The sequence below is a fragment of the Scleropages formosus genome, chromosome 23, assembly GCF_900964775.1.
Source record: "Scleropages formosus chromosome 23, fSclFor1.1, whole genome shotgun sequence".
Taxonomy (NCBI): domain Eukaryota; kingdom Metazoa; phylum Chordata; class Actinopteri; order Osteoglossiformes; family Osteoglossidae; genus Scleropages; species Scleropages formosus.
In genome coordinates this window covers 847,768-862,941 of record NC_041828.1, presented here as the reverse complement: position 1 = coordinate 862,941, position 15,174 = coordinate 847,768, and the positions used below count along the sequence as shown (strand labels likewise).

Genomic DNA, 15,174 nt, shown 5'->3' with positions numbered 1-15,174 from the left:
AAAAGTAACTGGATATAAAAAATTCTGAATGTTCTCTAATTTCTTTTACACGTCGTATGTCGCCGTACTGTTTGCTGTGCCCGCTGCCATCGGTGAGGCACTCGAGTCTGCGCTTCACGTTTGCTTATTTCTAATCTATTTGGTTTAAGTGCACAAGGAGTATCGGTCAGTCTCTGTAAATCAGCCTCCTTAGTTTGTGTTGGACTTCATCTTTTATTCTGACGGATCATCACCATAATCATGTGTCCAAATACCAGTTAATACTGCTTTCTACCCCTTCATTGAGCAATTTTTACCACTGAAACCACAAACGGTAAAGTTTGGACAATTCACTGAACAACAGGTTCGGTGTCTTCACTCAACATTTTTATTTATTATGATTTTTTTCCTCTGCAAAGGTGACGCCCAAGAGCACACGGCTCCTTTTGTCGCATCTCGTCTTTCCTCAGTCTCCTCACACTCTGAAACTGACCCGCAGAGGACTAGTACGCATGCGCCATGGCGCCAGCGGTTAAATACCACAGTCACGTGATTCAAACAACGCGCGACGCGTAGCCAATCAGCGGGGACGCAGGTCGTCTGGCAAGAGAGACCATCGCAACTACTGGCAGAACGCTGACAGCACGTCAACCAACAAGCTCCGCGATTCGTCGAGTTTGTGACCTTTGCCGAGCAATCTCGGAGCTGATTGGACGTTTGCTGAGTACTCGCGTCGTCGATTCGCAGTCGCCGCGCACAGCCAAGTCGGGCGGAGGAGGAGACGGACGGGCGGAAGAAAAACAAAGATGGCCGTGCGGTGCGGGACGCGATTTTGAGGCGAGTCGCGGCGCGGCGCAGGCGGATTAGGCTCTCGGAGAGCCCGTCGAGTGCGATTGTGCTCGTTGCCCGTGGCGGGAGGGGCGAGGATCGAAGCGCCGGCGAGTCGAAGCTGCACCGCGGCACAGCGCGAGGGCGAAGCGAAGGGAAGGCAGGCCAGGCCAGGCCGGGCCGGGCCGGGCCGGGTTGTTCAGGACGCGGAGGAGGGAGGGAGGAAAGGAAGGAAGGAAGGAGCGACTGGGAGATGAACCTTTACAGCGGATAAATTTAATAAGTGTAAGAGCGCGGCGGTGCTAGGCTGACAGACGTTTCGTTGGCAGCGCTTCAGCACAGACTCAGACTGAGACTGGCACGCGGGTGAGCGACCACCACCAGCCCGGACGAACACGCTCCCACCAAGTAGTGACCAGCCGTCCAGTGTCAAAGACCAGTTTCAACCGGTTTGCCCGGCTGGTGACCCCCAGACAGCCGATCCCCCCGAAAGCCCGGCTCCCTGCGCTCGCCCGGCGGCCACCGCCGCCGCCGCCGCCACCATGGCATCTCTGGAAGAGCGGGGGGACGTGGGAGTGGCGGCCGCGGCGGGCTCCTCCTCGGCCGGCCTGGGGGTGGGCGCGCCGGGGGGCGGCATGGAGCCGGCCGCAGGGGGCGCCGTGCTGGCGGGGATGCAGGAGGAGGCCGGGATCGGAGCCGGGGTGGGCCTGCGCAGAGAGGGAGCCGGGCCCGAGGCCGACCAGGACGCGCCCCCCAAGAAGCGGGCGAGGCCGCAGGAGGGCGAAGCCGTCAAGCTGGAGGAGCGACTCTACTCGGTGCTGTGCTGCACCGTGTGCCTGGACCTGCCCAAGGCCTCCGTGTACCAGGTATCCTCCGCAGGGCCCCGCAGCTGCAGATGCACATGTTTACTGTGGCGTCGCCATGGTTACTGTGGAGATGTTACTGCTGTCATGTTGTTCTGCAGAGAGAGCTCAGCAGGTTTGTGGATGGAGGGTTTGGCGGAGAGAACGGGAAAAACAAGTAGAGCTCAACAGAAGTGGTGTGGAGCGGCACCAGGCCACTGAACCCTCAAACAGCCACTTAAAATAACCATTGGAAATGCAGACAAACGGTGTGCCGCACAAATGAAAGCGCAGAATGGTGATGTGACTTCCACAGTTTCGCATCGAGAACAACGTGGAGCCATGGTCGCGTTCCACAGGTTACCTGAAAGCAACCTTCAGATGAAATACGAACACGGGTGACACGAAAATGCCATGTATCAGTGTAAGCAGACCTCCTTTTGGCAGTGAGAGAAACTGCTCCGAAATGTCCCGCTAAGTTCTTGTCTGTCCGTCAGTGCCAGTCTGTCCTCCGTCTAAAGAGAACGTCCAGCTGCCACCCTCCTTTCCATCAAGCAGCGTGTGTGTGTGTGTATACGTACAATGGGCTGCACAGCCAAAGGGGCACCTAATTTAATTTATTTGTTTAATGGAAACTTCTGTCCAAAGCTAATAATGAGCCGTATGTAGTATTTAGCTGACAACTTTTCAGCCAAGGTGACTCATTGCGGTGCAGCGTGGTATGCTACCTGACGTCGATTGCTCGTTTACACAGCAGAGCAGCTCGCGCTCGCTCAAACACTGCAGCCAGTGTTGGAGTCACCAGTTAGCTTGAAAGGCATGTTTTTGGACTCGTTTGGGGAAACACGGAAAGTTCACACAGAACAAGTGAGGATCGAACCCGCACCCTCTTGCACCGCCCAGGCACTGTGAAACTACTCGCTGCACCACTATGCCACCCTGGCTTAATCTGCTGAAGTGTCATTCCTGAGGATAACCTTTGTCCTTGAGTCTCTGTTTGTCTCTCATGGGACCTTAAGTACAATGTGGACGGCATGGCAGCAGGCTGAGCAGTGGCACTTCTAATTAGTACCCCATGCACGTAGTGAGTGATGCAGTCGCTAAGGTGCCATGGAGAACCAGAAGAGATACGGGAGGGAGAGAAAATAGCTGTCAGTGTTGCCATAGAACCTGAGGTGAGGTAAAATGTTTATAATCAGTCTACCAAACAGCAGTAGCAGTAGAGCTAACCTGGAATTGCCAGACTGATGGGTTCTCAGCTGAGATTGAAAGGCCAAGCATGATGGAGAACTTGTCACAGCTTTAAAAAGTGACAAAAGTTTTATATCTCCTCCGCACTGTGAAAGGGTCTCTGTTCTGTCAGTGTTTCTAGGTAGACTGCTGAATAGATTAGTTTTTTTAAAACCTTGTTATAACAGTTTACTAATGACTGCAGCAAAGGTTATGCAGGTTTATTAAAGGTGAATTTGTGTGTTGGTGGAGTATAAATGAAGGTTGGTGTGATTATTATTTCCCATATGTTACTCTTAGGCCAAATCATAACTATAGGACCCTGCGCTGGACCCTGAGGGACACCGTATTTTAATAAAAGCGATAATGAAGTGCAGTTTTCAGATTTCATTAAGAACTGAAAGTGTTTTGACAGATAAGACTTGAGCCATTTAAGAAAACACTTCCCAACCGCCCAACGTATGTGTGTAGTCTGAAGTAATACGCTACAGTTGTCAGTGTCAAATGCAGCCCTAATTATTAAAATGTTACCATTTCTGCCATCCACAGAAGGCAGATAATTTGTAAATCCAGACTTGCAGTGTTTTGAGCCAGATTAAAGTGTGTCCTTTTCTGGTGTATTTGAATATAACGTAGGATTTTCAACCAGTGGGTGGGTTTTTTGGTAACTTGAAAGATTCAGGAATGGAGCCTGTAGTTACTAACACTGATAAAATTATGGATTGTCTGACGGGGAAATTTGAGTCTTTCGGAAGTGTTGCTGGAATCAGATCTTATGAATGTGCAGTATTTTTTCATAAAGGGTATGCATGTATGTATTAAATAGTCCCTGCTGAAACAACTGGGCTTTTGGATGTGGTGTTCAATATGGTCTTTATCACTTATGTTTATTTGTGCACAGATAAGAGCATTGTTTCTGTTAACTGACACACACGTACATCTGAACGTGAACGCAAACATTTTTAGAGATGCACTTCAGGGACCTTGCTGCTGTTTGGAATGGAGTCCCTGCTGAGATGATGTTGAATTGTTGCCCTGTAAATTCAGCCCTAATAAGAGTGTAAACACTTCTACCCTCACAGTAAACTTTTTATAGCTCTTTTTGTGGTTTTGAGCTCATGCCGGTGGCTACAGGGTATTAAGAGCTTTGTCTTTAGAGTTGCATGTAGAAACAAAAGTTCTTCCTTCCTCGCTGCCATCAGCTGCACTTTTTTGCTTTCGTTTTAAGGTGAGCTAAGCACAGGTAACCCAGAGAAGTGGTGAACTAACAAGGAGCGGCCTCGGTAAGGAACCCCGCGTGGTTTGGTGAGAAGGCGGCTAAAGCGCTGTGTCGAAGCTGGAGATTAAATTAGAAAACCTTCTTTTTTTTCTTCAAAGTGCAAATGTGACTCTTTGCCACATCTCGTGAGAGTGCGAAAGTGAATATGGCTCTGTAGGATTAGGAGTAAATAACATGATTATTATTGCTGAGTTTTGTGTAAATCTTGATTTGCCTTCAAGGGCCTTGGGGGTGTTGGGTTGAAACTTTGTGAGGATGCCTGATCATGTAGGAAAAGAACAGTCAGTAGTTAAACTTGGACTGATCTTTAATGTTCTTATTTTTTTAAACGGAAACCTTTTTCATTTATTTATTTGCGGCTTATGTTGCCTAACATCTGTGTCCATGGAAGAAGAATGAGGTGAATACCCACATGCTGTGAAGTGCACATCAGACCAGAAACGAAACAAGGAGGTGCTTTGTTGCTGTAATGATGTGCAGCAGAACCTGAGCCCCTTCCTCTGTGCTCATGTGTGGCATAATGGGACCGCGGTGCAACTGCGTAAAGGCCAAAGGGACAAAAGTGACCCTCTTATTTGCCAATAATAAGATTTATACATTCACGTTTACTCATTTAGTAGACACTTTTCTCCAAAGTGATGTACATCTCACCAAAAAATATATCAGCAGAAAGAGAGACTTGGATGCAGACGTGTGATTCTTAAGCACAGTTAATTTGTTACTTTACACCATATGGAGCTGCATAAAGGTGTATCTTTTGTTCAACAGTTATGATCACAAAGTTATTGAGCATAAACATGATACATTAACATACACTTAAAAGATCAGGGTAGAAGTGAGACTGGAAGGGGTGAGTTTTCAGACCCTTTTTAAATGTGGAGAGAGATTCAGCAGTTCTGAGTGAGAGGGGGAGGGTGTTCCACCACAACGGAACCTCCGTGCTTTACCTTTTGTGCGTGGGACCACCAAGCAGGCAGGTGTGGAAGAGCATAGCAGTCTGGTTGGGGTGTAGCGGATTATCAAGTCCTGTAAATATCTGGGAGCAGTTCTAACGATGCTTTTGTAGCCATAACCAGGGTCTTGAATTTGATCCGGGCAGCTATAGGAAGCCAGTGCAGACAAACGAGTAGAGGAGATACATGAGAACACTTCGGCAAATCGAACATAACTCATGCAGCAGCAGCAGCATTCTGTATCAGCTGCAGAGGTTTGATGGCAGTAGCAGGAAGGCCACATAGGAGAGAGTTGCAGTATCCGGACAGGAAGTCACCACGGCCTGGACAGGTAGTTGGGCAGAGTCAATTGTGAGGTGAGGACGGATCCTACGAATATTATGCAGGATGTATCTGCGGGTCTGGGTTGTGGCTTCGATATGCTGAGAGAAAGGCAGATTTGAGTCAATTGTCACTCCCAGACTGTTACTCGAGGAGGTCGGCAAAATGAGTGAGTTGTCCAGTTTGATCGATAGATCACGACAGGAGGACAGGCCAGTTGGGAGGTGTAGGATCTCTGTTTTGGTATCTAGCATTGTATACATAACTCAGCAGTAACATCCATATTATTTCTATTTATGCCTTCCACCCCTCCTGGGGCATAGGCTGCCAACAAGGTTTCTCCAGGTATCCTTAAGGGCTGAGATGTCATGAAGTTTCCTTGTTGGTGTTTTTGTAGCTGGCAAGGTTTTTATGGTGTGGGGTATCTAACCCCTCACGCCCAGCCCTCCTTTCTTAGCAGTCTTGGGACCGTCCATGGTAGAGCTCCATATTATTTACTTCTCCTATTCACTCCATGCAGCTTTCCTGATTGAGGTCAAAGTGTCATCTTCCTTTCTCTCACAATGGCTCAGTTTTTTAAAATTAATCCTTTGTTTGCATTCCGTGATGGAAAAAAGGAAACATCTGAAGTGGCAGCATTTGATGAGTTCATCTGCAGCGTACTGATCTATCTGTTATGTCATGGAGGGATTTGAGGGTGTACAAGTTTGCCTCTGTGTGTGTGTGTGTGTGTGTGTGCCGCCTGCAGTGCACGAATGGACACCTCATGTGTGCCGGTTGTTTCATCCACCTGTTGGCGGACTCCCGGCTGAAGGAGGAGCAGGCCACCTGCCCCAACTGCCGCTGCGAGATCAGCAAGTCTCTGTGCTGCCGCAACCTGGCCGTGGAGAAAGCTGTGAGCGAGCTGCCCTGCGACTGCGGGTTCTGCATGAAACAGTTTCCCCGGAGCGTGCTGGAGCGCCACCAGAAGGAGGAGTGCCAGGACAGGTAGGCTGCGTGGGGTGGAGAGAGGACAGGACAGGGGTGCTGATCCACTAGGAGACCTCTGTTGCCTTTGCGCCCCCTTCGCGTGTGTCGACAGCCGGCCCCAGCTGCACTGTACGGTCCGGGGGAGCGGCTCCTCCTCTTTGTCCTTTTACGAGCGCTGAGCGTCGGCAGCGTTGAGATCCTCGTCGGATCCAGTCGTACAGCAACCCAGAGCAGGAAGGGTAGTCGTGTCCTGCTGAGGTTTCCTTCATTTTACAGAAGGTGAACCAACCAGTTCTATCAGTGTGGTACAAACACTGTTTGTCAGAAACGGGTATTTCGGAGTGCAACCCGAGACCTCCCCCCCCCCCCTTTTTTTTTTCTTTTTTTGAGCGATTACAGAAACCCAAGTAGGGGGCCTCCATTGCAGCTGTCCTGCTGACTCAGCTTTGCGCGTTTCAGCCTCTAATAAGTGCTTTGTTTCAGAGGAAAGCCTTCAGCCAGAAGGACAGGCTGACACACTTTCAGTATTTAACCTCTTTCAGCATTTCTTTTCATCTAAATCAGTCTCAGTAAGTTACTTTTGTTCCATGAGACATGTCAGTACGTGTGGGAGTGGTGTTCATGCGTGTCCCTTCCTATCTGACCACCCCCAGAGTCACCCAGTGTAAGTACAAGCGCATCGGCTGCCCCTGGCAGGGACCTTTCCATGAGCTCACGGCCCATGAGGCCGAGTGCAGCCACCCCACCAAGACGGGCAACGAGCTCATGGACATATTGGACGAGATGGACCAGAACCACCGCAAGGAGATGCAGCTCTACAACAGCATCTTCAGCCTGCTGTGCTTCGAGAAGATCGGCTTCACAGGTCCCCACCTCGCAAAACCCTCACCGTTCCTCTTTAAAGTGCTTTCCTAACGTTGCCTTTCGCGTCCTCTCATCACACTTTTTAAAGCACTCTCTGTAGGGCTAAGAGTGCAAGATATTTCACTCTGCTAGGTATAATTGTTAATAACCATGTTTTAGCTGCTCCTTTTCTCAAAGGGGACTCAGTGTTAGCTTTGTATACTAAGATACAGTAGATGACAATTCACCCATTTATAGGGCAGGTTTACCTTACTGTAACAGTTCAGGGTAAGTGCCTTGATCAAGATAGAGCAGCAGGAGGGATTCAAGCCCATGTCCTTTCACTGCAAGATGTTTTTAATGGTTCACTGTAAACGTGACTGTGACCGACAGCCGAAAATACTTTTTGAAATCCAGAGATGATGTCCTGGTCCAGCGTAAAAGTGACTTGATTAGTTTTAAGGAGAGAAAATGAAAATGTACAATCTGAAAAAGGGGGTGGCAGAAATGTAGTGGGGTAAGAGCGAAAAAGTACGCGCACGCACGCGCACCCACGCGCACCCACACACTCTGACTAAAACTGCTTGTCCCAAGTGGGGTCGCGGCGAGCCGGAGCCTAACCTGGCAACACGGGGCTCAGGGCTGGAGGGGGAGGGGACACACCCAGGAGTGAAAAAGTATTTCTGTCAACATCTATTGTGAGAAGTACAATTCCTCCAAAAATGTACTTTAGTATCAGTAATGGGGTAAAAGTTACCGCCAAGCTCTGAGAAGAGAGTCATGTTTGTCATACGCAGAATTAGACTTGGAAAAGTGAAGGTGGTGTAGTGGCGATGGGTTGGAACACCGACATTCATGGAAATGAGTTTATTTAGCAGCGCCGACAGTGCTGTTTGTCTGAGACACTAATCGGACGCTGTCGACTACACGGTCACTGCGATTCGGCGGCAGCAGCGCTCCGATGCCACTAGAAACAGTCTTCCTCACGTTCCGGAACACACCGGTGACTCGTGCTGCAGCAGCGCTTCATGGAACATGTCCCGACACAAAGGGCCAAAAAACGAGCAAGAAATTCAAAGCCTGACATTTGCCCCCCATTCCTTTTATGGAGTGCTGTGCTCTCTGTTTAGGTGGGCGACAGTTTCAGCTGAACTAGTCGTCGGTTATATACCCTGTCACTAGGATGTGACTCCTGTGGGGCGTGAGCACCATCCACTCCCACCCACGTTAGGACTCCACTTCATTGTATTTGTCTTAAGTTACGACGCAAGAGTCATTCCGCCACAATTACTGTGGTCCGTTTGGAGTTGCTGCGAAGGGTGTCTGCAAAGCTGCTAAAGACCATCAAACCGAATGTGTAAGAATGAGCGAACATCTGAAAACGGGTAAAAGGGCTGTAGTTTTACCTTCATTCGGTGACCTTGTTCCTTAACTGCAGGGCCTCACACTGACAGCTGTGTGATACTTGCTCTCGTCTTCCTCCTCCTCCTCCTCCTTGTCCTCCTGTCCACACAGAGGTGCAGTTCCGACCGTATCGCACGGACGACTTCATCACGCGGCTGTACTATGAGACACCGCGCTTCACGGTGCTCAACCAGACCTGGGTTCTGAAGGCACGCGTCAACGACTCGGAGCGCAACCCTAACCTGTCGTGTAAGCGTACGCTGTCTTTCCAGCTCATCCTGAAGAGCAAGGTCAACTCTGCGCTTGAGTGCTCCTTCCTCTTGCTTAAGGGTCCCTACGACGACGTAAAGATCAAGCCCGTCATCCACCACCACGTCTTCAGCAACGACGCCAACGAGACGGACTACGTGCCCTTGCCCATCATCGACTCGGTGGAGTGCAACAAGCTCCTGGCAGCCAAGAACATCAACCTCCGCCTCTTCATCTTCCAGATCCAGAAGTAATGGGAGGTGGAAGAGGAGAAGGGAGGACTGCTGGCGGTTCGGGAGAAAGGGAGGGTGGAAGTGGGAATACTGGGGTAGAGGGTGGGAAGGGGCTCTTGGGTTGGATTGTTACCCCCCACAGAAGCAGGCTGCTGTAAACTTCAACACAACCGAGCAGGAGAGATGAAACGGGCAGTTGGCTTCGGAGAGCACCATTGAACCAGTTACCTCTTTGCAGAAGCGCACGATGCTGTCACTCCACAGGACCTGATGGTGGGAGGGCAGAGGCGGGGCTCGCACCAAAATGAAGTAGTGAATCTCCCCAAAATGTCTGCATCTCGCCTGCTTTGCCGCACCGGTCTGCGAGCCCCTTTGCTGGCAGGTTGTCTTCGCTGCGTCCTTTGCTTTGTCTCCTTTTGACATTTGACGGACCGGGAAGCGTGCACGTTCACAAGCCGCTGGCCACGTGGTGGAGCATCTGTAGGAATGGGCCTCGCGCTCACGGCACGGCACGGCACGTGACCGGTGCAGGTGGAGAACGTGTCTCCTCAATCAATGTGAATGCCTTTCGGTATCTGCTTAAGAGCCACTGTCCTTGGACAAGGAGGGACTCCTCACCTACGAGTGTCCCCCAGTGACGGTCTCGCATCTCCGGGAGGAAGAAGGTGCGTGCCAAACCAGCAGGACCACATGTGGCGCCTGCTCATGTGACTACACAAGAAATGTCCTCCTCCTCCTCCTCTGCAGGAGGGTGAACCAACCTTGAACTTTGCACGTGGATTTCTTGGAAGGACGTGTCCGCTGGTCAGTCCAAATCTATATCCAAATGAACGCCGAGGTCAAGACCAAGTGCAGCTGTGTCACACCCTGTTAAGCGTACAGAGACCTTGATGCCCATCGTACTGTCGGGGTCTGGAAAAGTTGGAGAGCATCCGGGAAAGGAAGCGATGCCTCGACCGTTGAGGCTCCTCCATGCAGGACTGGTCGAGAGCGGGCTGTGTCGACCGCTTCCTTCCAGATTCGCACCCTCCCTTCTCGCTCATTCACACGCAAGAACCGTAAAGAGGACCTTGGTGCGAGCTTAGCTGGGGTGCCGTGTTGAGGGCTCTGACGTCGGAGAGGATAGACCGGCGGCCACTGGGATCGACAGGAGGCCCGGTGTGAGTCGACCTCGGTCATGGCATCAGTACAACACTGGACTGTAGCGCCCCCTCCTGATTGAACAAACTAAACGCTGAATTTTGATCATAGAAACCGTGTTTTATTTTAAGATGAAACATTTCCCTGTTTTAGGACAGCAGAGAGGGAGTGCAGTTTGACCTTTCACCTTCCACATGCTAAAAAAAACACAAAACAACTGAACCTAGCGTGCGTGCTTTTAATTTTCCTTTTAAGGGTACTCTTAGTTGCATATGCGGAACCCTGTAAGCTAACCTGTACGTTTGGTTTCTTTTTAACTGAAGTATTTAAATATCTGTGAATTTTTGCCTCTTTAGACTGGTTTCTCGTACCTGTGCTTAGGATACTTGACCAGGGCAACTATGTTACCTTGAGTTTGCATTATTTTTGAGGAGCAATCTGTGTATTGCATTAAATTTAATATGATGCGTACTGTGAATCAGACTTGACTTGTTTGATTATAGCCGAGTGGCTGCAGAAATGCAGGTGGAGCAGGAGGTGGAGGAGACGGTGGCGTGTGGAGCAGGGCCAGGAAGAGTGGCTTTGAACTTGTCGAGGTGGGAAACGTCTCAGGCCGTAATGGTTGATGGTTCGAGTCTCCAAACTGTTGCCCACCTCCCTTAACTTCCCCTTTTCTTCCTTCCGTCTTCAAGCTCCTTGCGTTTTAGTAGCGGATGGAGAGTCTTGTGTCGATTTTGAGACGTACCGCTCCCCTCCCGTCCTTTTGCTGTGGCTCCCTGTTGGGGGTGGGGGGGTGCCTCACCTGTTGGTTCCATCTCCTCAGCCAAACCTGCTGTTCACTGGGGGCCACAGCCGAGGAGTGGAGTGGGAGTCTCATAACAGCCCACTCAACAGGGGGCGCTAGAGAGTTATCTTCGAGCTCTTCAGATTGGCCAACTGCCCGCATCTCCCAGAGGAGTCCTTGGGAAATTTTCTGCTAAAGCTGCAACTCTTGACATTTCTTTGTCTCTCTCTGTCTCCCTCTCTCTCTCTCTCTCACACACACAGAAACACACACACGTGTATCTCCTCACACTACGGTTGGAGGAACCAGAAGCACAGCTCACACAGTGGCCCTGGGTCAGCAGTTGAGCTCTCGCTGTAACACTAATGGTCACACTGAGCACCCTCCCCCCCCCCCCCCCGCCAGCAGAACCCCCCGAAAAGTTGTTTGTACTTTGTGTTCAAAGCCTTATGGTGACGAGGGGCTGTTTCACCCCCCGAAACTCTCACAGTTGCTGCAAACGGCCCTTTCGTTAAAGCTCTTGTGTGAAAAGTGCAGAGACGTTGTGAAATGCTGTCCTTACCTCGAACCCGCTGCCAGGATCTTGGTCTTTACACTGAAGTAGTGTGACCGAGTGGGGCTCCGTGAGACACGCGGCTCTGTAGGTGGACCCCCGTGCTGAATGAAGAAACCTTCATCAAGGACCCAGGAGGGACTTGAGAACTCAGACCCTGGGTTCTGAGAACCTCGAGCCTGAAGCGGAACTGACCTGTTCGTGACTTTCCCACAATCGCAGTGAATAACAGTTTAACAGCGCAAATGTCCCCTGATTTAGGTTCTGTACAAATTTAAACTGTACCTATAATAAATACATTGTAAGTCTATTATTTTATTAACTTTGAGCTACAATAAAATTGAAACCAACTTAAAAAGAGTAGAAATTCATTCCATAAAGTTGCGCAACGTTCGTCTTACTGACCCTGAGGAGCAGCAGACAGGAGCTGTAAACACTGGAAGTGAGCTCAATAATGGTGGTTCTATGCTGCTCTTCAAAAGCTCTTTACTGCTAGCTGTACTCTGAAATGCAGCTCACGTTTCCAGAAATTTGACAAAGCGAAATTGAAGTGTGTTAAACATTAAAATTCTTACAGCCACTGTTAGTAGCACAAGTTCAAGTACATGTGGAGTCGTTTCAGCGCCGAAGGTTCGAATGCTACCACCTGGACAGCACTTGAGCAGACATTAAGCCACAGGAGTGGCCTTGAAAATGACAATGTGTGTTTTCCACTGGTGTTCCCTTCCATACACTGCAGGGCGACTCCACAGTCAGTGGAGAAAGTGCATTGTGAGGACGGTCGGGGAAATCGAGGAAACGGGAAATTCGTGCCACTGCCGCACCGCCTGGTGCTCGTGAGGCCCACTGCTGTCCTGCAGGTCTCACCTGCTGGAGTTCCACCTCCTTTCTGGATGGTTCTGAACACAGCTCTTCGTTGCCATTAATCGACGACTGCGGTAGACCCAGAGTACCTGCACCACGCTACCCACCTGTGGACAGGAAGGGAACTGCGGCTCCCGCTTCTAAACGGACGCATTTACTCATTGATTCAGCCCATTTCTCCAAGGTGACGTACATACGTACAATTCGGAGTAAACGTACGCGCATCCGCAACAGATAAAGAGAAACAGACATGATTCTGAAAGTAGTGGAAGTGTAAGGAGCACACAGGAGATCGGGAACAAAGCGCCTCTCGAAAGAGGTGCTGTGCCGTCTCCAACCTCTTTGACATCAAGGTTCCACGGTACAGGATATTTTAGAGGCACCAGAGCTGAAGTGTGTAACGCTCCTGTTGGCCGCAAAGGGACACCGCGATGAGGCGTTCCTTTCCCCGTTCATTGGCTGCGGGTGGGTTCATCCCTCCAGAGGCCGAGTTTCGTGCCGCTCGGCGCGACGAAGGATCGAGATCGGTGACCCGCGGCAGAGCCGTCAAACGGAGGCTGGAGATGAGCTGGAGAGGCGTAGAAAATAATCGGCTTAAAGAATGACCGACCTGGAGGCCGAAGCCCTGCTCTTCCTATAAATCCATATTAATTAGCGCTTGATTGACACCCAGGACACCAGGTGAGGTGACTCGCTATCCTGTTAATTACCGCAGCCGAGCAATTTGGAGCCGAGGTTCACGAAAAAGCAGCGCATCTTGTGGCTGTCGAGGAGCTGGGTTGGACACCCCAATTTATTTTTCCTACGCTTCCGACCTCGTTCATACGCAACACGCATGTCTAATGAGCAGCTCTAATTGGGCTGAGTGGGGGGGTGGGGGGGTTTGAGTGGATCTCTGGTGTAGGGGACCGTGTCCATTATCCGGGGACTGACGCAGCACCGTCGTTCAGGACCCACTTCAAGATGATCCCCTGCCACTGACCCTGAGCACTCGAACCCTCCTCTTTATCTGGAAAATTTCATCTGAAAACATAGTGTGTGTATGAACAGCAGTCAGAGACACGTCTAGGGGGACGAGCAGTGTTATTACACATGTGTAGTTACTGTATAGGATACTATAATTATTGTATAGCGGGGGGCGGGGGGGGTGGAGAAATGGAACTGCGGCCCATTGACAAGCGGAAGTATCAGGATGTAATTCCCCCGTCGCCACCAGAGGGCAATGTGGTAAAAGCAGTGGAGCACATGGGCTCATCAGTGCTGGAGAAAATACGAGAAATGGCCTGAAAATGTGTGTTTTAGTGGTGCCACGTGCTGCATGCGAGATGCTCGCAATAAGTGGACGGTGGGGGCTGTTTGTTGGCCCGGGGACGAGCGGGACGGTTCTGCTGCGTGTGGTTAACGCTCCCAATGATGAGGGCAGGGCAGGGCAGGGCAGGGCAGGGCAGGGCAGGGCAGGGCAGGGCAGGGCCCAAGCAAGGAGCTCTTGTTCAGGCTGCGCCGGCATGTTTGGTGACACCAAGTGGCATCGTTGACGTGTGTGGCTAGTGCTCCCTGGAGGGGCAGTGTGGGGAGCCCTTGTTGACTCCCGGGGGGGGATGGGGGGGTCCCATGGCTGCCGTCGTCCTCGGCGTGGTGCTGTGTTTCCGCGCAGTGACCTCATTGAGTCCGTCACTGAACAGCCTCTTCCACATGTGAGAGTTGCAAATGCCCCCCCCCGTGGGTGCACTCAGATGTGTCTTTGTTTACCGTCTCAGCTGCTGCAGGTGTGTGCGTATGTGTGTGCGCGTGTGAGCATGTACAGTATGTGTGTGCGCGAGGCACTCGTCTCCGAGGCCCCGGGGGAGGAGTCCTGACAGCGACGTGACGCCCGCCCGCCTCGTAATGCTGACTTATTGCTGCCTTTCTCTCCAATTAGGTTCCGGCAGCTGAGAAAGGCAGCGAAAATGCAGAGGACGGCGATTTTCTAAATGACGGAGCCCCCATGAGGCTTGTGAGGAACATATTCACACACACACACACACACACACACACTACTTGACAGGTTCACAAGGTTGTGTGGGACCAGGAGCTCGGGGAACTTCCTGAATTGTGGGAAACATCAGAACAGTCAAGCGGACGAACATCTTGAGGCTCATCGCTGGACCCCAGACTGTTGACCACACCCTGAAGTGACTGATGTCGCAATTAGACCCAATGAGTCCAAGTGAATGGAACGAATGTGTCTCAGTGTTGCTTTAGAGAACAACGAGATGCTGCCGAGTCCTCGACGGCCACGGAGACGCTAAGCGTCCCTAAGAAAACGGCGAAGGCGAGCTCTCTCTTCCGTTTTGGGAATGTGTATCGTGGTCCGTCTTTGAATGTGGACCAAGTCCTGTGCTGATGCGGAGCAATGAGGGTGTTGGTGGATCGGAGGGACTCTGTCGTTCGAACCCGAACCCTGGGCTTACTGATAGACTCCTCGCTCTGCGTGTTAGTGAAGAGACGGCGCCGAAGCAGGTTTCCCCTTTTCCAATGTGTGGGAAACCACAAAGACCTTAAAGTGGTCTTCTGGAGACCCGAAGTCGCAACCCGGATGTGGAAGTTGCGAGCAAAGCTTCGGGAGTTTTCTCCACTTGTTCGGCAGTTGGTCCTTCTAGCACGTCGAGGTCTCGGTGGAGAGCGAAGAGCTCACGTGACCTTGTGCCAGGTGACCAGAGAAGT

At 51.0% G+C, this 15,174-nt stretch overlaps 1 protein-coding gene across 1 annotated transcript; it reads left to right on the top strand.

The window, feature by feature from the left end:
• The first annotated feature begins 833 nt into the window (after positions 1–833).
• Positions 834–13,908, top strand: zftraf1 (zinc finger TRAF-type containing 1). Its single transcript, XM_018747816.2, has 4 exons — positions 834–1,673; positions 6,181–6,419; positions 7,055–7,266; positions 8,760–13,908. Exons 1-4 carry the CDS (start codon positions 1,350–1,352, stop codon positions 9,149–9,151), a joined length of 1,167 nt encoding a protein of 388 aa, XP_018603332.2. The 5' UTR covers positions 834–1,349; the 3' UTR covers positions 9,152–13,908.
• Positions 13,909–15,174: the final 1,266 nt, after the last annotated feature.

Bases quoted from the DNA above. Each gene is read 5' to 3' on its own strand.
- zftraf1 (XM_018747816.2), top strand. From the start codon at position 1,350: ATGGCATCTCTGGAAGAGCGGGGGGACGTGGGAGTGGCGGCCGCGGCG. The intron at 6,420-7,054 runs GTAGGCTGCGTG...GACCACCCCCAG, and splicing joins AAGGAGGAGTGCCAGGACAG to AGTCACCCAGTGTAAGTACA. The intron at 7,267-8,759 runs GTCCCCACCTCG...CTGTCCACACAG, and splicing joins CGAGAAGATCGGCTTCACAG to AGGTGCAGTTCCGACCGTAT.